Raw genomic sequence first — 22,098 nt, 5'->3', positions numbered from 1 at the left:
TAGCAATCTTCCCATCATAGCCTCACTTTCAAAACAACAGGTTTATTCTTTTAAACAAAAAAAAAAAAAGTGGGAAAGACAGAGAAGTCTTAAAATGGCTGCAGCAGGTATTTTCATTCATGTATTATGTGACCAGCTAAGGTTATCTCAGATCTTAGTAACAGCCTTTATAGGAAAAAAATTCCTGCTCGTACTCAAGCAATCACCAGACAACATTCCTCTTGTATGAAAATAATATACCTTTAATTTATTTACAGGACTGACCGACTGGATGAAGTGGCTGTACTTCAGATGCACTGCAAGAGCTTTCATTAGTGAACTATGTCACTATTCATACGTCTGTATTTTCTTGATATCAGTTATAAAACATACAATCAAACGAATCGTGAAAGGGTTGTGAAGAGTGAGATACAAGGAATGTACACAGCAATTAGACAGAAGAGAAAAAAAGATTAAAATCTTCCTATACCCACTTTCAAAAATGTAATTTTCAAAGGTGAAAATTGTTTTTTCATTACTTAGTAGATAATATGAATGGACTGTTTTTTTGACTTAATGTCAACATCTGCAGTAAAAGCCAGTATGTCTGAAATTTGCATGCTAGCTAGTAACATCTGTCAGTTCTACAAAAGTTTAACATATATCGAATTCTTCTGGGAGCTTTGACATCGCTACGTGGTGAAACATGTATGACATTAAGATAAGAAAATATAATTATATTTCTTACCTTCTGGCCAGCCATTCGCAACAACAAATTAAGCAGCTGTTAATAATTTCAGTTGTTTTATATCTCCCATAAAAGTGCATGTGAAAAATTTCACAGAGGTGCTAGGTAGCATACAATTACAAGAGAAAGCCTTGGTTTCCGATACATTCAGTTTGCTAAATTTATGCACTAAAATGAAAGATAAGATGCAGACATTGTGGTATCAGTTCTTTATCTTTGGTAAAATGTTCTCATTTTATTATAGCCATATTTGCTCTGATATCCATTTTGTGCATGGCCTGCTATTATTTAAACCAACAGGAAACATTTAAATGGATATAAACAGTATCAGTGTATTATTTAGTACATTCATGACTTTCTTCATACATTCTTTGAGAATGTTGCTAGCGTATGGGGAAAATGAGCATATGCTACGATCTATTATGATTTACTCCCAGTTTAATATTACTAGTTCTTGCCATTAGGAAAAAACATTTTGTTTTGCTTTTAAAAGAAAGGGATCAATATGACTCTAAACTCTAAAAATCTGAAGTAAAAATATCAAGTATTTTGTACTTTCTTACAAATGCTAAAGTAGAAAATTACACTGGAGCCGACTTAAAATTTGATACTATGACCCATCTAAGTAAACAACAAAAAAGGACCACAGAAAACATCAACAATTGCTCCAAGGTTTTCCGGCAATGGTCAGTAGGTGACCACTGTCTTTACTGTCTCAAAAATCCATGGATGACTCTCTCTCACCATTTCTGTCAGTATTTAAAGGAAAAAAAGAACAAAAAAAAAGGAGGAAAACTAGTTTTAAAGCAGCACTCTCCAGTGACAAATCATACAGCAAATTCACATTGGGTTCTGGGTGGTCTTTGTTACACTTGAACATATTAATGATGCAAACTTGACCGTATGAACCAAAGTTATACATACACAGTTATGTCTCCAAATAGCTACTAATTACACTAAATCAATTTGGCAAAGTGAGAGAGTTCAATATGCCCACACCTGAAATATCCAGATGGTGCTGCATTCACACAAAGAATAAGTTACATTACCACAGCTCATACATGGGGACCCTGAAACACTTAATTCCATCACAAAACCAATCTTTGCACGTACTTTTTACATATGTGATTCAATATGAATACTGGAAACCTTTGGAATCATGATTTTGATAGACAGTAAGGTCTAAAATTTTTCTAAGTTCTTGTTTCGTGTCTTTTTGTTGTTGTTGTTGTTTTTGTTATTTGACAAATTGAGTGGCAAGCAGGTGATGGCAAGATATTCCAGGGGTATAGGCTTGGGTCTGTTCTACTGGCTTTATTCAGACAAGCCATCCTCACTCGCGCCAGCAGTGACACTGGACAAAACAAAAAAAAGAACTCCCAGGGGCAGGATTGAGCTTGTGGCGACAATATTAAAAAAACCCATTCACATTGTGTCTACGCTCACATCTCAATTCCTCAACAATTAATTCTTGCTTTCAGAAATAAAACCTGGGTAACACTCAAAAATGCAAATAACACCATTCTGACCCATTATTTGACACAGTCTTATTATTTTCAGTATCTCAGTATCATCAAAAACAAAACACATGTGAAGCTGCAATGACTGTAGGAGCGAAGTCTAATATTCCAACGATTTCCAATGAACGTGGCACTTCCAAATTTAAATTAAGTTTAAATTTCAAACTCCGAATTAACTACCAAGACTGTTCAGAAGGGTTTAATGAAAAACTGCCCCTGAAGAGCACAATGATTTAAAAAAAAAATCCTTTATTATTAGAAAGTGATAAAAAAGGAAGATGCAGAAATGGGGAGTGGAGTAATACAGTTTCAATACATGTATTTGCACCAGTGAAACTCATGCTCTTAGCTAGTCATTGATAGCTCTGTCACCGATGACTTAACGGTCTTTACCCATGTACAAATGTAGTAAGCCACTTCCCACTGCTGCGGTGCCCACGTAGATGCAACACACACATTAAAACGCGACAAACTCAGTGCCTGACTGTCCTAGACGCTGAGCACCCTCGGCTCCCGACAGGCCCTTCAGTCTAAACCAAAGCATAATCCTGACAATAATTTAGTGGTCAAAGTCTTAGGAATTTTTTGCTTTCTTTGCTTTTTTCAGTATATCACACTTTTTTCTGTTAGGACGCCGGCATCTTTCATCAATGCTCGGTATACATTCATAATGCCATACTTCTTCCATTTTCTCCACGGGGTAAACTGCCTCCACGTAATGACGGATCAGTCTCAGCCTGATAGGATCGAGCTGTTTTTTGTTACAAGCACCTGAATGGTTGTATTGCAGTCTGAGATTCTCTGGAGTAAAGAGTTCGGGGAAGAGTCTTACGAGAAGCCTGGCAGCAAAGTTGCCGACCGACAGGCTCTGCTGCACTATCTCTCTTACCTCCTTATCAGACAGCAAATACAGAGAAGGCACGGGGAAGTCTGGATTAGGAACAACGAGTTCATCAAGTGGTATCTTGCAAAAATCCTTGCTGCTTCTTTCCGGTGGCAGCGGCGGCCCTTCGAATTCTTCTCGAAACCTCTCAGGGTTTATTGCATAGCTGAGAAATTCCCTCCTGTCAGGCCCCGGCACATGGATTTTCCGTTGCTGTTGGTACGTCCGCCTTTGCTCCGTGTCTCTTCGTCGACACCTCTCGTCAAGCTTCCCAACAAACTCCAACGTCCACACTCTGTCATTTTTTGCTCTGGGGTACAGTATCTGCACATAATGTCGAATTAATTTAATTCTAGTGGGGTCGAGCTGTTTCTTGCCTAAAGATCCACTACAGTTGTATTGCTTCCGTAAGTTTTCATGAGTAAACAGTTCAGGAAATAAGAGAACAAGCAATCGAGAGGCAAAGTTGCCTATGGAAAGACTGCTTTCATATATGCTTTTAATCTGTTCTTTGTTCAACAGGTAATCTGGGACAGGGACATCGAAATCGGGAGGGGGAAAGTCAAGTTTGTCAAAGTCTATGGGTACAAGCCAAATTTTTTTTGAGCGTCTGCCAGGTTTTTCATATTCAAAACTGTCTTCCACTTTTATGATTGATACATCGTCTGGTAAACTAGAAGAATCGTAACAGTCATCTCTCATCTGATCACATTCACTTCCATCCATATATGTATTTTCGAGCTCATCATTTATTCGCTGCACACACTGCTGCAACCAGGCTTCTTCTTCTTGCACATCTGGGAAGTAAATTTCAGTGTACCTACGGATTATTTGAAGCCGATGAGGATCCAGCAGTTGTTTTCCAGAGTCTCCAAAGCAGCTGTACCTTTCCGCTAATTTTCTGTGGTCGAAGAGTTCTGGAAACAACCTGTGTAACAAAAAAACAGAAAATTCCCCTGGAGAAGAAGCTTCATCTAAAAATTCATTGAGATCCTGAGCATCCAGCATATAATCTGAGGCAATGGCACTACTCCTGTCCAAGGACAAAGCTTCCTCCTGCTCTTTATCCTCCATAAAATGGGAGGACTCGACCTGCTCAGTCTCATAAAAACTGGACGATTGCACATTCTGCTGACTGTTTTCCATTTCCCTTTGAGCCCAAAATCTATTGAAAAAATCGTTGACTTGAGGCAAACACTCCACCTGCCACACAGCTGTATTCTTCACGGAAGGATAACAAACTTCCACATAGTTGCGGATAAGCTGCAGATGAAGAGATTCAAGTTTCCTTTTGTTGAGAAAGCCGCATGCGCTGCAGCTTCTGCTGAACTCATCGTCGCTGAACAGCTCTGGGAAGAGCTGCACGAGCAACCGGCAAGCGAGGTCTCCGCCTGATGTGCTTTGATCCATGATTTGTTTGAGCTCCGCAGAAGTCAGCTGGTACTCCGGGGGAGGCCTGAAGTCTGCAACGGACTCTGCTGGACTGACTTGCTTTTTAATTCTGCTAACCTCCAGAGACAACAGGTCAACCTTACTGTGAAGCTGAGTCATATTGGTATTGAGGGTGTTAAGCGTGTAAAACATTTTCTGTATCAAAGAATAAATATTTGGGTCAGAATCTGCGGTGGCGGCTGTTACGGCAATGGCTGCAGCCGAGTCCCTTTTGCGTTGATCGTTCAAAGTCCGAAGATGCGAGGGACTGCTGGGGTTGATTTTTTCAAACAACTCGTAAGAAGCAAACTGCTCGGCTCCCGGCGGGTTCTTCTTCTCCGTGATTTTGTGTGAGATGCCATAGAGAGGTTTTTTGTAAGATGGAGTGGTTATGTCACTGAAGGATTCTTCTTCACAGAGCCACGTTACATTAGGATTCTTGTTCTTGTTTGGCTGCTCTGCATTTACCTGAGTGGGTGAGGCAGTATCTCTGTTCTTCATGTTTGAAAGGGGGCCCTTTGAAGGAATAAATATTGTATTAGTAAGACTGCCTTAAAAACATTCGCTATAAATATATGCCCCTTAAGCAGGCAGTTATATAAATATGCAAAGTCAAATTTTCTCCAGAGGACTTAGTTGTGTTAAATACATCAAAATTAATAAATTCACCAGGAAAAATAAAATTACAGTAAAGTATTATTTAGGTTTTTTGTTTTGTTTTGGCTCATGGCTTTCTCCATGGAAGAGAAATGCAATAATAATCCTTAGTACTCTTTACCGACAGAGCTCTAAATACTCTCCCAAATTAAGTATCAATATGCTTCACCTTGCATATGAGGATCTTGGGCTGTAGGGAATTTGGGTGGCAACAAGTCAGCAACAGAGCCGAGAATAGAATCTAGATTTTCTGACTCCTAGTCCTGTGACCTTGCCACTGCCTCCAACAACTGCATTTGACATTCCAGCACTCTCTTTAGGTTAGCTTCTGAACATACCACAAAGGCTGTAAGACACCAAAATTATGCTTATTCTCTTCTTTCTGGCGTGAAAGGTTTTTTAAAATCTTTATAATGGTGTACAACTCCTAAACAAATTCTAAGAATGACAGTAGTTTTTTAAAAAAGTATACTATTTAAATAATAAAAACTTAAAACCAAAGTGGAAAGTACATTTCAAAAGGGAAGACTAAGATTTCTCTATTTCTGAAAGGCAGGGAAGTTTAAACTCATGGGTTTCTAATTTTCTAAATTATTTATATGAAAAACAATAATGAGCTCTTAAGGAATTAATGTGCTCAGTAATGCCTAACCCTTCCTCACTGCTTGAAATTGGAAGGAAGCATTTTCATCAACTCACAGCAAATATGCAGGGCTTGGGTGGGTTGGGTTTTTTTGCAAACACATATATATTGCAAATAATTCTTAGGAAGCTAAGTAGATACAACAGACTCAAAACCCAACATACAGAATTCAAGCATGAGAAAACACTTACAGATTTTAGAGAAGACTGTGCTGAAACATTTTGCTTGGCTTGTTCCACAGAACATAATTAGATAAAAAACACAGAATTTGCGTTCAATTATTAAAACAAATGGAACACAGACTTGAGGTCCAAGCTGAGAGCCACAAGCAATTTGAAATTCTAGTGAAGACCCCACTACGTCCTGCAGTGAGGAACTTGAAATAAGATTCCTTTCTGAAAAAACAGAACTGTAACACTCATGAAATTAATCTGGCCCCTATGTGTACTCACACTTGGCATCTGCTTACTGCAGTGACAAATTGAATCTAATTACTTTTTAATTTCTTAACGCAATATATACTCAAAAAAGGCTCAGAACGAACAAGCTGGTTTCCACTCCCAGTTTAGAAACCAGCAGACTCAATTAAATTGAAGCTGTGTTTCCAAGTTCTGCTCTCGTTCACATCACACAACCCTACATATGAAACCTCGTGTTTTCACATCCAAAGCTGTGTGGATGGACAGATGATAAAAGCATAACGCAAAGGCAATATCTTTCACAGCGCGCAGAATTCCTAGCCATGGTTGTGCCTAGGACACCTGACTTCCAGGTCCCATTTAGAAGCCTGTCCCTCCAGTCCCGCTCATATTAAAGCACATTTGCTATGAGGACAGCAAGGAACCAGAACCCTGGAACAGCACCAGCTATTAAAGCGTGACTTTACCCCAGCAAATGATATGATATACCCTAACTAAATTAGCTCTTTGTGACTTGTAAAATACCAGAACACGAGAGACCGAATTGTGAGCAGACTGCAATGCACATTGCTCCCACCTAACTGTAGGCTCCCGCACTGGGACCGAAGTCATCTCACGCCACCTCTACCTGCCAGTGGAGAAACAGAGGTATTTCCAGATGGTTATAGAGCTCACCCAAACTGGCATCACCTGAAAGCAGGTCATTAAAATTTCCACTGACCATAAACACAGTTCTGCTCCCCAGTCAGGCACCCACACTGAATTACAAATTTCTTTTACCATTTTAGATCAAAAGAACAAAACAAAACTGCAATTCTGGAGAATACATTTCTCACACGTAAAGTGAGACCTGCTACCTAAGAGCTAGCTCTTCCTTAACACTCCTGTTTTCAGAGAATATTCCAAATAGTCCTTCACATAGAAGGTACGATTCATCCAATTTCTTCTACACTAAATAGCTTGCCACGGGCCACCAGTTGCCTGTCAGTTCTCATCAGAACTCCTGCCGTACCTTTTCCCTAATTAATTATATAATAAAACTTGGCAATGTGCGGGTAACTTCATTAATGAACACCTCGCACACAGAGCCAGGGCAAAGCAATATTAGAATGTGTATTAAGCAGCACAAATTCATTGCCTTAAGTGACAGTGAGTATTGAGAAAGTTTGTATTCTTAGTTTTGGACACAGTGCTCTGGAGGAGGGGAAGAGCTCGCGCTAAGAACTGCGGCAGATCTCTGCGATGGCAGCAGAACTGCTGCCCTTTCACTAATGCAGCTCACAGTGTTTGGATCTGGTTGCGGGACGGATTTGGTTATCTGCATTTCAGAAACACATAGTCAGTGCACGACTAACAGATGACAACGCATTTGGGCCTATATTTAAGGATTTTCTATTTCAGATGCATTCTCATTTTCTTTCCTTTTGCTTGTAATTTTCTTGTCTTTACACAGTTTTAATTCAGGAATAGCACTATCCACAGCATAAAAACATGGCTTTCCATAAATTCTCCCATTAAACTGGTATTTCTAGTATTTAAAATTTGTAATTGGTTTTCTGTAACACTGATCTTTAAACATTGATGTATATATCAATAATGCTACACCTATTTAAGCTGACCAGTTTTAATATACCATCAAAAAATAATCAAAGATATTGTTCTATGAGACTCAATGCACATAAGATAGTGCTGCTTTTTATATTACACATGCACAGCATGTTTTCTTATTATATACATTCTTTGAATCTTTGCAAAATGCACTATTTTGGTAAACATCGACCAACATAATTGTGAAATAGTCTCTCACATTATCTCTTGGAGTTCTAAGCCAAGTTTTAAAAGTTGTTTAGTTACCGCTCTGCTCAGTGCTAAAGTCCAGCCAATTTAGGACCTTTATTATGCTTAATAAATGAAGTCTAAATATCTGTAAGAATACAGAACATAATATCCTAGCATATGAGTAAAGAGGAATAAATATATGAGCGAGAAACATATAAAATGATTCTATCAAACACATGAGAACTTGGAAATGTCTTGCGCTTTTTTTAAAGAAAAGAAAATTAGGGAAAATTGATTTCTGGTTATGAAGTGGCAATTAGAATTTAAAAAAAAAAAAACAAAAAACCACAACAGAAATGTCTTCTGATAGAAAGTCATTTGTAATATAATCACCAGCCCAATAGTACAGTTATATAACATAAAAAGTACAGCTCTACTTCTATCATACATAGATGCCCATGTGGTGTAGTAAATATACTAGATGCATGATATTCTCAAAAATAATTAACATTTTGTCCTCTGTTTAAACAGAAATAGTTAATGAAGTCATCAACTAAAACAAAATATTGGTACTAGAAAAGTAATTAACTTTTAAAAGTGTTGTTAGGATTGAGGACTATTTCTGTTGGTTATTTAACTAAACATGCTGATTCACTGGGGTCGGTCCAGAATGAATTTTCATCATGGTTACTGGGTCACTTTCTGATATTATAAGTCCGAAGTTATAATTAAGTTCAAATAATTTTAAAAATTTATTACAGGCAAACAGCAAACAGTAAAATCCAAAGCAAGCACAGTTCAGAGACCATTATGAAGCTTTTTCAGGATTCTGAATGTAACTAAAACAATTGTAAAAAGAAGAAGAGAAAGGAAAAGAAAAGAAAAGAAAGAAACCATGTAATAAGATTAAAACCTACCTACCACAGGCATTCAGGGAAAAAAACAGCCCCGAGAAGTCAGAGAGATGACAGTCAAGAAAAAGAAATATGAAGAGCTATGGCTAGAAAGGAGACACGAAATGCACAAATACAACACGGAATAACTGGCTAGGTAGCAGAACAGCAGAAAAGGATATGTGCATTAGAGTAGGTCATAAACTAAATATAACCCAGGGCCTGAAGTTATTCAAAAGAGGATGAATTTGAATCTAGGTTATTTTAATAAAGTGCTGAGTGTGAAAAACTGGAGGTCGTTATCCTGCTCTAGAGGGTGTTTGAAGAGATGTGACTCCAACACTGGACATTACCCTTTCAGTAATCTCAAAGAGAACAACAAAAATATAAGGTGACTCCTAAAAAAAGAGCTGAAGAAACAGAATTTTAGTCTTGGAAAGGAAGGGCTGAAGGTGGACAACATCACACCAATTTTCCCGTGTGCAGAAGACTTTTCTAGGAACAGATGATCACCGCTCTCCCTACTGAAAAGAACAAGGACAAAAAGAAACTGGCTCAGTTTCAGCAAAGATTAATGAAAATCTCCAATTGTTAGAGAGGTGAATCACTAGAACAGGATAATGGAAGAGACTGGGCATCTCCTTCACCAGCTGGACAGACATCTGGGTTGTCACAAGTGGGTTGGTGCACCAGAAGTTGTAATACATTCTGCTCTTGATATGCTGACGTCTTCTGCATCCCTGCATTTTTATCTTTCAAGTAATGCACAAATTTATACTTGTCTCACTGACATCAAAATCCGTGTCACAGAAGGAAGAATTACAGCCCTGATTCTACCACTGAGGATCCAGCGGAAGGATTGTGTGACATGAGAGGGACTGTAATCAGAGTCACGCTCAGTTAATCCAAATCACTACCTGCTCCTACGTTCTCTGACAAACAACAAAAATATACTTCACATGAATGAATTAACCTATATGTGTATTTCATAGATACGATCACATTATTTAAAGAAATACCCAGACAAGTAACGTGCGCAAATTGGGTTAAGATTAGCCATATTTGATTCAAACTCATTACTAATGCAAATCTAGTTAACTGACTTGCATTTTGCCTATAGCAGCAATGAATTTAGCCTATGAAATATGAACAGTAAAATCGCGCAGTCATGTATAGAGAAGTCACCTCTTGTGTAAAGCGTCTTTTCTTCACACTGGGTAAGACATCTTGCTGGCTCCCTGAACCATCACACCCAAGTGAGGTCTGTTTCCGTTTGTTGGAATCCTGTAGGCAAGTAACTGCGCCATCCAGTGTGTGTTTCTCAGCAGATCTGGATGTTACTGAGCAGTCTAGAGCTTCATCTTCGTTTTCTGTTTCTACTTTCACAATAGTTTTTTTAGGAATTTTTACTGGAAAAAGAGAAAGTTCAGAAAGATAAAGCACTCTCTCCAGAAAACCATGACACCCTTAATACAATCTTTTGTGGTTTGATTCTTTTTTATGAAAATGTGGTTTGAAGAACATCATTATTTTTTATGACTTGTACGATAACTGTATGGTGAAGTCACCCCAAAATCAAGTTTTTTATTATGCTAGGAACAATTCTGTCATCCAGTAAATGACAGTTTCTTCCCCAAAGAAGAGTCTAAAGTATAAACAAATAAAGTTACAGTAGGAAGATTTTTTTTGAGGGGGAGGAAGGACGTAGAGCAGAAAATAAAATGAGTAACAAAGGTAACGGTGTGCTTTAGATAGCTTTTTAAAAACCATTAATGTAATTTGTCTTGATCCAAGTGCATTCTTTATCAGGTTACAAAGGCTTTCATTCAACAAGTATTTTTGTCTGATCATAAATTACACAAAATATAATATTTTACCTTCATCATCAGCAGTGATTTCAGCTGAATTCATCTTCTATTTCACTAAAGAACAAAAAAAATATACAAAAATAAATACCAGCATCTTCTGGAATCAGGAAATACCTGCATCTGTTCTTATAATTACTTTTAATCTAGAACCATTGGGCATTAACAGCCCATGAATAATTTCCAATCTGTACATTTGTAGAACGTAGCTATTTTCAATAAATTTCATGGCCATCTATAGACCTGCAAACTATATGGCAAACTGCATACAGCAGCTAGGAATGTACTTAAAACTATATGTCTTTTTCTGGCATGGAGAAAATTTAAATTCCTTTTAACCTTCTCTATAAATTACCGTGTCAGTATATAAATGGAAGTTAACTGTATTAAACTCTCCATCCTGTACCAAGTCACTACTTCTTATTACAGTCTTTTTATATTGTCATTGTGGGTGATCCAAAGTCATCACACAAGGAAAACTCATCATAAACTGGAATATACATGCTGGAGTAAGTTTTCATTTAGAAGTCTTCGATCTTTTGATATGGACTGCATTAATTCAAGGAGAGCAATCTGTAAAACTACGGTAACCACTTTTTTTTCTAACTGTCAGCCTCTAAATAATGTAAGAATGCTTTTTGAAAGGAAAACCAAGTATTTCTATTATTCTAGCATGATTTTAGCATTATTTCTCATATGAAAGACTCAGTTGCGTTTCTGTTTCCTTGAAAACTAATTTTGCAAGTTGCTTGGGGGCAAACATAAATCTGTGGACATATTCCTAAAAGATATTCTAAATCTTTTGGAGATCTACAAAGCAAACAACCTAATCAGATCTCATGGACCGTTACAGGGCACACAGCTGCAAACTGACACTCTCAACTGGTAAACTGGTGACTGGTAAACTGTCACACAGCGCTCATGTTCATTTACACGCAGCATTATGTTTACTTGGCCCCAGAATATTACTGCTTTACATTTTCCACAGCTACATTCTTCTTTCGAATAATTTTCTTTCAACTGTTCCTGCCTGTCCTTTAGCCAAGGTCTGAAACCAAGTCAGGCTTCTCTCTGCTGGAGCAAGTGAATAAAGCAACCCATCAATCAAAAGTGTACGTACAGTCCAGCAGTGGGAATTATAATGAAATTTAAAAGAGAAATGAGCAGAGAAAGAGAGGGAATCTGTTTTGGAAGGAGAAAAAAGTCTCTATCTTACTTTCGAATACCGTTCAATGGAATTATTTTTTTTAATCTCAAAATAGTGTTAAAAAACTCTGCAATCACTCGAATACTGAGTAGTTATGAATTTTTCTTTGACAGTAACTGATGGCTGTTAATGGTAAGTATGAGATCCCATTGAGGGTAAGATTTTGTACGAATACACTACAATGGGTAGCACACACACCCAAACAAAAGATGCATGAGGTTATAAAAATCAGCTCATACTACTCTAGAAGCCAAAACATCCTCTGATGTGCTGATCTTCAACACGGTCCCCATATATAGCCTTATAAAGGGCATCCTCAAGAGGATAACATGAGATTGCCTTCATCATCACATCACCAGAAAAAGTCTCTCTCAGTTAGAAGTAGGGCCCTTAGATATCTCTTCCTTTTACCCACCAAAATCCCCTATTTCAAGAGTTGCGTTTATTAACTGATCCACATATAAATTATGCCAGCTTATAATCACTTCACTTAAACTTGTGCAAACTCTGTAGAGACATAACAGGACAAAGAGGTTGCCCGGAGAGGTGGTAGATGCCCCATCCCTGGAAGTACTCAAGGTCAGGTTGAACTGGGCTCTGAGCAACCTGATCGAGTTGAAGATGTCCCTGCTCATCGCAGAGGGGTTGCACTACGTGACCTTTAAAGTCCCTTCCAACCCAAATTATTCTATGACAACAGCATGAAACGTAAGTTGGCCACACCAACTCCTAAACTACCTGATAAGCACTGGTGAGGGTTAATACCCAGTCTTATTAACCCAACATTATTTATGAATTTAGAAACAGCCACTACAGCTCTTTATGAAAAATCCTAAGACAGTGTACTTCGCACAGCACCATCTAAAAGCTGCACTGAACCTTAAGAAAAGCACATAGTACTACATGTTCTTATTTTGCCCTGATATCCCAGATACATTGACATTCAGTTTCCAGATCTTTCTTACACTTTTCCACACTGCACTAGGCTTAGCTCTGAGAGATGTGGTACAAGATCAACTTGTGCCAGTGTTCAAGCAGTGTGACACAGAATCTTTTTGTGAGGGCCGGAGGTGACAGTAAGCAAATCTGCCGACACCACTACAGAATATTCTGTAATGGAAATCAAAACGGTTTTCCAGATAATGCTAGACTTATCTATTAGAGCAAAATGCTGAAAAGATGGCAAACACACAGAGTCAGAAGGGAAGAATATAAAGGTGGCAGTGGGGGGGAATGACAGGAAATATTTAGGAGGGGATATAGGGAATGTGTTTTCCTTCTAACTCCTGCTACTACTGCTATTCAAACAGGAAGAATGCTTTAGGAGAATTCCTCTGAGAGAATGCAAGGAAAGTGGAAGGAAAAGATAAATGGAGATCTGAATAGCCACTGAATAGCCATCCAGTTTTAAAAACTGGAAAAAGCAAAAATTTAAGCAAAGTGCATACCTTGGTTAACTTTCTAAAGGACGCAAGAGCAGAAAGACCAAAGCTATCCTAAACTCAGGTCAAATGATATTAAGTCAAAACATTTTCACATATTCGAAGCAAAGTGTTAATACTTATGTTGATTTTACTTTTTTTTCCGAACTGCCAGAATACAATTAAAAGTGAATAGTCAAAAGAACATCAGAATCAATGAGTCCTGGAAATACTCGGTTTTATATTTGAACTCTTTGGTGCCAAACAAAGCATGAGCTCCAACCCAGTTTTGGGAAGCCCTTGTAATCTCTCTCTCATTATCTGGTTTCCTACCTTCTTGTGAGATTTGCAAGAACTTTGGTATTATGAGAAAATGAAGCATGTATAACAGCTCCTGTCAAGACACAGGAGTCAGCTGCCCCTCTGATTTCCTGCCTCATAGTCCCACCTGCTCTCTCGGTCAAGCATGGCTGCCCACCTTAAGTGAGCTCTTCCAGCTTGATAAAGCTGCCAGAAAACAATTCACAATTCACTTCTTTCTTTGCCAGGTTACTTTTCTTCTAACTCAGAGAGGCAAAGAGTACGGCAAGTAATCGGTCCCAGCTCAGGAGCATGCACGAAGTTTGGAACAGAAAGGAAAGATTAAAAATCTCTCCGACACCAGCAAGCCACTGGCTCGGTTCAACCATTTCATGAAACTCCACTTACCATCTATTTACACAACCATCTCTCTTCAAATTTGGGTAGCAATGGACTCACAAGTAAGTCGTGAGCAGACACAGAGATATCAACAGAGCAACTGCATCATTGCTTCCATAGGAAATCAGGGCCTATGGGAAGGGGGAAAGTCTGTGTGTGCACGTGTACATGTCCATGCATGCACGCCCATGTAAGGTTAACAACAATAATTTTGTTGGTTGTTTAAAGTCCGCTAAAGATAAAACATGTCAGATTCTTTAAAATGCTGTTTGCAGTGAATCAGTACTTATGAATAGTAATTATTGCCTCCGTAGAAGAGGCAGCAGTGTCAAAATCTGTTTTGAGGCAGCATTCTGGCTCAGATTATGAGAATAAACAAAGCTGGAGAAAAAAAGACCTAAAAGAACTTGGGACAAAACAGTACACAAAGCAATTGAGTAAGAAAACCATCCAGTAAAACAAACACCTGTCAGTCCTTCTTTGTCATGTTGAGTATACAAACATATTTCATTCTTACCTTATAAGTCTTTTTTTCAAAACAGAAGATAAACAGACGTATCATCCTTAGGCTACTTCTGACTCAATGCTATCCACAGGACAGCAGTTAGCTAGTTCTAGGAAGGGCTGAGCACCCTGTGCTGAAACTGGGAGCCCGGGTCTGCAGTGGTGACTGGCAGAGCAAACAGCTTTGGCAGCTTTATCTTGCTGGGATATAGATGGATGCTGCAGCACATCCTACTTTCTGGTGAAAAGAGGATCTGGAAGGAGGATTCCAAAATACACCAAACACCTACAACAGCAGCTACGTCAATGGCCAGATCCTGATCCTAATGAATTGAATTGGCATTGTAGCCTAAGCACTGTTTGTCTAAATTTTAGCTGAAATTTCAGGTATTTCCACCTGAAGTGGCCAAAAAATCATGCTTTACAAAATATGAACATAAACCTTAAGCTTCAAGTTTTAGGATTTTGCTTGTAAATATTTTAACTTGTGAACCAAGCTATTTTAGAAGCATTTTCTCTGGCTTTTTTGGTTGCTATCTTGTGTGTAAAGGAAAATTCCAAACAATGTGAAGAGTTCAGAAACGCCTAATGAAACAGGCATACAATAGGTAAACATACTGTTTTTCTATGCTTATGCTGAAACATGGGTAAAACGCTCAGGAAGAGTAACTCTTATAACCCTGATTATGGATCCTACACCTCTGAGCACTAAAAATGAAGTGAATAGCTAATACTCCCACTTTTTCCTCAAAGGAGACTCTTCTTTTGATTAATGGCAGTCTGCTTCTAGCAGTCATTACTTAAACTTATCTCATGTAGGATAGACAGGAAGATGTGTAGCACTTGGACAAATTCAACAATCAAGGAAGAAGAAGTAAACGGACCCCATCCTCCCAATGCAAACAATAAATCATTAGATTTTGCTGCCTACGTTTCATCTATTGAGAACGGCCTCCTTGAAAACAGTTTGCAGTTTAAAATGTCTATGTAATCAATGTCTCAAAATAAACACCTTGCTGATGAATCAGCATGTACTCACCTTCCCATCTAAACTGCCTTGATAGCTACTAGTGCTGGTACTGTACAGACACTTGTGCTGAGCCACTGCTAGGTGTCACGCAACGAAGCCTGTGGGATGCCAGCACTCACCTGGGAAGACACAAACATTCCTTTTGGCTCAGTCCTCCAGACTCACCCACACATCCTGACACTTCCAAAACAGTTACAAAAGATCAACCGAAAAAGACAGTTTTCTTAAGGTTAGTAAAGCTTCATTCTTCTAAGAAAGGTGAATACAAATACCTAGATTTGCAATCATGCAAACGACGATACTATTCTTTTTAAACTAATGTACAATGAGCCTATTTGCAGAGAATGAACGTGATATACAGCACTGTGTCCTGTTTCAAGTTAAGCTACTTCAAATAAATTCAGTATGCATTACAGTCTAACTCTAGACACCGATCTAAGCGTGTTTGATTTCTGATCTTGTGATTTGCAGCAAGATCCAGAAATCCCACTCAGCAACCAGCTAAACTTGTAGGTGGCTATAAATTCCAGATACCAAGTTTCCGGTGGACCACATACACAAAACCTTTTGAGCTCTGCTGGGACTGCTGCACTAGGAACTCCTCTGCATCTGGCACACATTCAACACCCATTTTCAGAATACACTCAGTACTTTGGGACTCTCGTAGAGAACAGTCATAAATAAGTGCAGGATATTTCACTTACGAATGGCACAATGGTTAAATAGGTATTTGGGAGCCAGAAAATCTGTTTTATTTATTTATTACCTTGGCTGTCACTATTGCCCAAATCCCCTTCCCACAGATCCAGCTCTCCCTTCTTCTCATCAGGTTAGACGAGGAACGAGACAAGTCAATGAAGGGACTCAACGCTCCCTACTTCCATTGGTATCACTTAGACACATGCCTCTACTCAAAAGACTCACCAGGTTACGATACTTCATTGTATCATTGTAACATTTTGCTAATAACATTCAACATTGAAACGGTATTCATGGTGGCTAACAGGGAACCACAGTGCACAGCCCAAAGCTGTGAGTCGGGAAGCATGTATTACCAAACATGTGCCTACCCGAAACGTGCACTGAAACCTTAAGGATTTAAAGAGCTTAGGTACAAAAGATTTCATGTGTAAGGGAGCAAATTGCAAATCATACTCTAAATGTATTTTAGTCTCATATCATCTAGTATAATGCAGAATGCTACTAAAAAGTAGCATAAAAGTGTACCTGCTTAGCTGTTGATATATAAACCAGAACTGAATCATAAGCCTAAGTTAAACCATGCCACCATGTGCATTCTCCTCCTCTGATCTACCACTTAACAATTACTCATGTGTTGGCCTTGGAGGATGCTTTCCCTACCTGTCTGATGCTTGTGACTGTTGTAAAAGTGCAAGGCAAAGAGAAAAGATCTGGCTGATAATGTAAGATCAAGGCAGTTCTCTGCCTTCGCAAACATTCCTAAAGACAGCCTGATTGATGACTTGCAAGTTCTGACTTAAAAAAACAAACATAAAAAGTCCACCAGAAAAAATACTGTTGTTCTGCTGTTCATAACTAAACAATGTAACTCTTTACTCTTCAAACTCACACATCTAAGTTCCGACAACTGAAAAAAAAAGGCACAAAACCCATGTAGAAAGGAATAAAAGTGCACACATGCTGTATGTGGTGGAAAGCAATTCTGATTTCATAACACTTGTTAATTATAATTACAAATGTAAATGAATCATTATCTTAACTAATATACCCTAAAATAACAAGAATGCCCGTTATCACTTTTATAGAAGTTTGCCATTATTAATGTAAATGTTTGCATAACACACTACTGTTCAGTTCGTTAATGCATGGTAAATGTGTAGATGCTGCTTCTTGAATGCACACCATCCCACTAAATATTTTTGCATCTTCATGTAGGTTGGCAGGAATTCTTCACTATTTCTTCTCTAATTCTTCGCTATTGATTATAAGAATGTTATTAGAAATACAAAGGTTGAGATATTGTGTATTATAAGATGTTCATTCCTTTTAAAACCTCATGGTGGTACATTGCTTCATATATAAAACTCAGAGGCTTCAATGAAAAGTATTCTACTTGAGTGATGTTTGCTTCTGAAGAGAGGATTTGTCCTTTACATTTTGGTCAAAAGTTAAGTTATGTGTGTTTGCTAGCAACATTAAAATGTGTTTAATAGCATATGTGGAATAAGCTGCCCAATTTCCTTGCTTTCAACACGCAGTGAGAGATACAACGCCCCTCTTAAAGCACAGGTAACCTAGCAAAGCTAAATAAATGATGGGAATATCAAAAAAGCCAAAAAACCAGTACCTCCTCCTAAGGAGCTAACATTGTCTAAATTTAGGAAGATCTGTACATTGACCTGGTGTTTAACAGCCAAAAGCAGCACCTCCTCTTACATATGCCTCTGGTAATAGGACTTTATCACTAAATGACAATGGTATTTATTATGCTACATAACTAGAGTGTGGTTTACCCAGAGACAACCAAAACTATTGTATATATACTGAGCCTCAGCAAGTAGTTAAGGCACTCACTGGACAGTCAAGTGTCTGAGGTCCTGCTCCCTGTCTCTGGGTCTCTCTCTGTATTTCACATGAAACATGCACTGGATAAAACACAGAAAGCAATGGATGCTTCCCACGGGAAGCCCACAGTTTCGAAAGCAGGTGTGGGTTAGGTGGAAATAGTCCTGTCCCGTGCAGCAGGTGAGCCGAGGGCTGCTCCAACCACCCACTGACAGTGCGACATACTGTCCCTCATGAAATTTTAGAAGAACAATTCCTGCATAACACTTTGAAATAACGAGAGCAAGCACCCGTTCTTGACACGCAGCCCTGCAGCCCCAGCAGGAGACAGGAGCGAAGGCAGGCGCCTCTGCGCAGGCTGCCCAGGAGCTGCCTCCTGCTTGGGGCGCGTGTGGCTTTCCAGGCTGCCTCTTGAAAAGCTCTCCTGCTGGGCTGCAGCAGCAAACCTAGAGAGAGAACTAAGAGTTCTGGGTTCTGCTTTGGGAGCCAAGTAATCTGCATCTTTTACTTCCTGGCTGTAGCACTGGGTTCAATAATTTCAGTATTGCAATTATCCTCAGGGTACATTTGATTCCTCCAATTTGTAAAAAACAATGCTGCTCAAATTCAATTCAACAGAATTACACATAAATACCACTCCAAAATTGAGCCGTAAAATGTATTTCTTAGAGGCAATGTTTGCTTTCTGTTGAGTTCCATGAACCAGTGATTTGCAGAATTTTGACAAGGACGTCTCAAAAAATCAACACGATGGATTTTTTTTTCCTGGACTTTTTTGCATTTTCATAAATATTTTTATTTTTTATTTAATTATCCTTCCATTGCTGAAAACCTCATCACCACACTTATTGGTATGATGCTCAGGACAAGCAAATAGCCAGAAAGGGTCACTGTGAGTATACTGCCTGAAACAAGGTAACTTCCTAATGTTACAAATTACACCTAAAACTATTATAACAGACAGAAACTGGGGAGGGAGGAGGAAATCTGTACTGTTTGATTTGTCCACCTGACTGTACTTTGTACATATTTAGGTAGGTTTCCTTATAACTTGTGACTTTTCTGAGGAAAAATTTTGAAAAGGCTTGGGAAGTTACTTAAAAAGGCAGCAGGTTGAAGAAGTCTGATACCTGAAACCCCTTTAATTAAAAAAAAAAAAAAAATCTATTTCAACTTGACTACCCATCTTGAAAAAACTATGAAACAAGAATGTTGCCTCAGTTAACTGAATGAGCAAAACACAAGTAGACAATATAAAGAATACTAAAAGCAGATGTTTTCTATCCTATCAATTTTGAGGTAGTAGGGGGCTGCTAGTGACCCAAGAGTGGAGTTCTTGAGTAAAATTTATTATTGATATCCAGTACTGATACTTGAAATATTAAATACCTTAGAAAACAGTATTCCACCATTACAATCATGTTCTGACTATAAATACATGTATAACAAGTCTAAAATTATGAAAAAATATTTTGAAAAGAACCAGCAGATGTTGTTGGAAGCATTACACTTACGGACACTAAAATCCCTATACTTAACATAGTTTGAAAACCTCCTCTGCTGCCCTGAGGAAGAGGACAGGAAGCCTCAAGTCTCCACTGAAGCCAGCCTTGCAACAAGGGCATTTTGCCAGTAGAACTTACAGGGCATGTTCTCAATTTGGGTCTCTTTTAATTTCATTTTACTTACATCTGCAGATGCAGTTTAAATTTTTAAAAAAATAAATAATTAAATAACTCTTCTCATTTTTCCCACAAGTTGCCTAAAGCTGAAGTTTTCTCAACCTGTCCCCTGTATTTTATCAAACACCAATTTAATCTTGCACTGGCCAGCAAAATACTAACCTAGTTTATTTCCAGAGTTAATACGTCAATTTTGTTTTGCTTCAATTAGGTTTCCCCCCCCCATCTATTAGGAACATTTTGTTTTCCTCAATGCTTTATTCTCTTTCCCCTCATTCTTTGCTTGTATTTTAAAATACTGTTCCAGATGAACTTTGTACAGGCAATGTAAAATCTCATCCAAACTGCAATCAACTTTCCCTTTTTTTTTTTTTTACACGCTGGACTTACCTAAGCTATGAAAGTACTTAGCAAAGATAAAAAGCGCAGTTGGTCCAATGCTGAGTTTGAAGAGGAAAATCTACCAACATATCTTGGCAACCATTTGTTTTATTAGATGTAATCATTCACGTAAATTCATAATCCGGTGACCAGGTATCAAGCAGAAGCAGGGAAAAGGGTTTTTTCTCCCCCTGTTCAAACGTCTCTGCCCCAGGGGTCGGGCATAGGCTGTTTTTTTACGGGCGGCAGCGACAGGCTCTACCCCGCACTTCAGCCCCAAGAGCTCTGGGGCTGCGTCAAGGCTGTGTGGCGGCCGTCACATGGCCGCTGGCCGGCCGCCGGATCGCCTGCCGCCGCTCCAGAGTTTGTTCCCTTCTGTTGACAAAGGGCTGCGCGGACGCACCGCAGGGGAAAGTAGGGTAGAGGCACCCGGCCATATGGGCAGGGGGGAACGGTTCCCCGCCGACTCCTCCGCTCCCGGCGGCGCACGAGTGACCACAGAACCACCGGCTCGACGCCCCGGACACCGTCCACAGCAGGCAGGGGCCTGACCCCGGCCCCTTCTCGCTTTTACAGGGCTCCCGCGAAGCCACCGCGGGAGTGGTGGGGGGGGGGGGGGGGGCGGTGGCGCAACCGCCGGGACTCCCCCGGTGGCGGCGGCCACGTGGGCGCGGCGCGGGCGGCGCGGCCCCGCCCCGGGGGCGGGGTCTGCGGTGAGGGAGACGCCCCCCGCGCACCCCGCACGCGGCGGCCGGGGACGCTTCCGCGGTCAGACCCACGAGCCCGAGGCGGCGGCGGCGGCGGTTGGTGCTTCCGGTCCGGACCCTGCCCGGGCGGATCTATGTGGCCGGCGCGCGGGGGGGGGGGCGGGGGGAAAGGGACGGGGGAGAGGGGGGGCAAGGTGAGGCTGGAGGTGAGGGCGGCGTGACCGTTCCACTCTCCCCCGTCTAGCACACACCGCCCCCCCCCCCCCTCCCCCCGCAGATGGAGGCACCCGGGCCGGGCGCGCGCGCCCCGCGCCGCAGCGCTATAGCAACGATCCAAGCGACGAACAAAGAGCACAGCACCACCCCCCCACACTCCGCCACCGGCAGCTCGCGCCCCGCCGCCGCGGGGGGGATGTGGGGAAGAGAGTGGGGGCGAGTCGCCGCCGGGGGGAGGGGCCGGCCCCGCGCCTCCCGCCGCCCCGCTCCCTCCCTCCCTCCCTCACCGGCGCGGCTCCCACCCCCCCCTCCTCCTCCGTTCCTCCCCTACCCGCCGGGGCGGCGCTCCCCGCCGAGGGCTGCGCGGAGCGGCGTGTCCCCGTGTGTGTCCCCCCCCACCCGGCGAGCGGCGGCAGCGGGACTTACCTCGGCTGGTCGCGGGGGCCGCGGGAGCCCCGGGACGGCAGGGGGGCGGCTGGAGCGGCCGCCGCTGGTGCCCGCCTTTCCACCCCCCCCACACCCCCCCCCGCTCTTTGTGTGCGAGGGTCCGCGCGCTGCGCTCTCGCGTGACGTGACGGGACCGTGTGTCATTTCCGCACAAGGACACTGAGCCCCGAGCCGCCGCGGCCAGCGCCACCCGCCGCCCCGGGGCAGGGGCAGAGGCGGGAGGGGAGGGGAGGGGAGGAGGGGGGGGGGCGGGGAGGAGCAGGCCGCTCTCCCCCCTCCCTCCCCTCCTCCCCACCCCCCGCCCTCCCCGGCGCTGCCACAGGGAACGCACGGTTCCCACTGGAGACCCCGCGCGCCCCCGCCCCCGCCGCGCGCGCCCCCGCCGCCCACTCGCCGCCGCGCGGCCAGCCCGCTCGCCCGCCCTCCCCCCGCCGCTCTCC

The 22,098-nt window shown here is 41.2% G+C and overlaps 1 protein-coding gene across 4 annotated transcripts; it reads right to left on the bottom strand.

The window, feature by feature from the left end:
- Positions 1-219: 219 nt before the first annotated feature.
- Positions 220-21,911, bottom strand: BEND3 (BEN domain containing 3). 4 transcript variants are annotated; one of them, XM_063329847.1, is made up of 5 exons: positions 21,638-21,755; positions 15,688-15,797; positions 10,830-10,874; positions 10,138-10,361; positions 220-5,077 (listed from the first exon to the last, which is right to left on the bottom strand). In XM_063329847.1, the coding sequence occupies exons 3-5, from the start codon at positions 10,861-10,863 to the stop codon at positions 2,822-2,824; spliced, it is 2,514 nt and encodes an 837-aa protein (XP_063185917.1). In that variant the 5' UTR covers positions 10,864-10,874; positions 15,688-15,797; positions 21,638-21,755; the 3' UTR covers positions 220-2,821. The 4 variants fall into 4 exon arrangements, with proteins under 4 accessions (XP_063185917.1, XP_063185918.1, XP_063185916.1 ...); XM_063329848.1 differs by lacking the exon at positions 15,688-15,797 and having other exon boundaries at positions 21,638-21,730; XM_063329846.1 differs by lacking the exon at positions 21,638-21,755 and having other exon boundaries at positions 15,688-17,363.
- Positions 21,912-22,098: the final 187 nt, after the last annotated feature.

This window comes from Chroicocephalus ridibundus, chromosome 3 (genome assembly GCF_963924245.1).
Source record: "Chroicocephalus ridibundus chromosome 3, bChrRid1.1, whole genome shotgun sequence".
NCBI lineage: Eukaryota > Metazoa > Chordata > Aves > Charadriiformes > Laridae > Chroicocephalus > Chroicocephalus ridibundus.
This window is presented reverse-complemented; position numbering and strand designations above follow the sequence as displayed.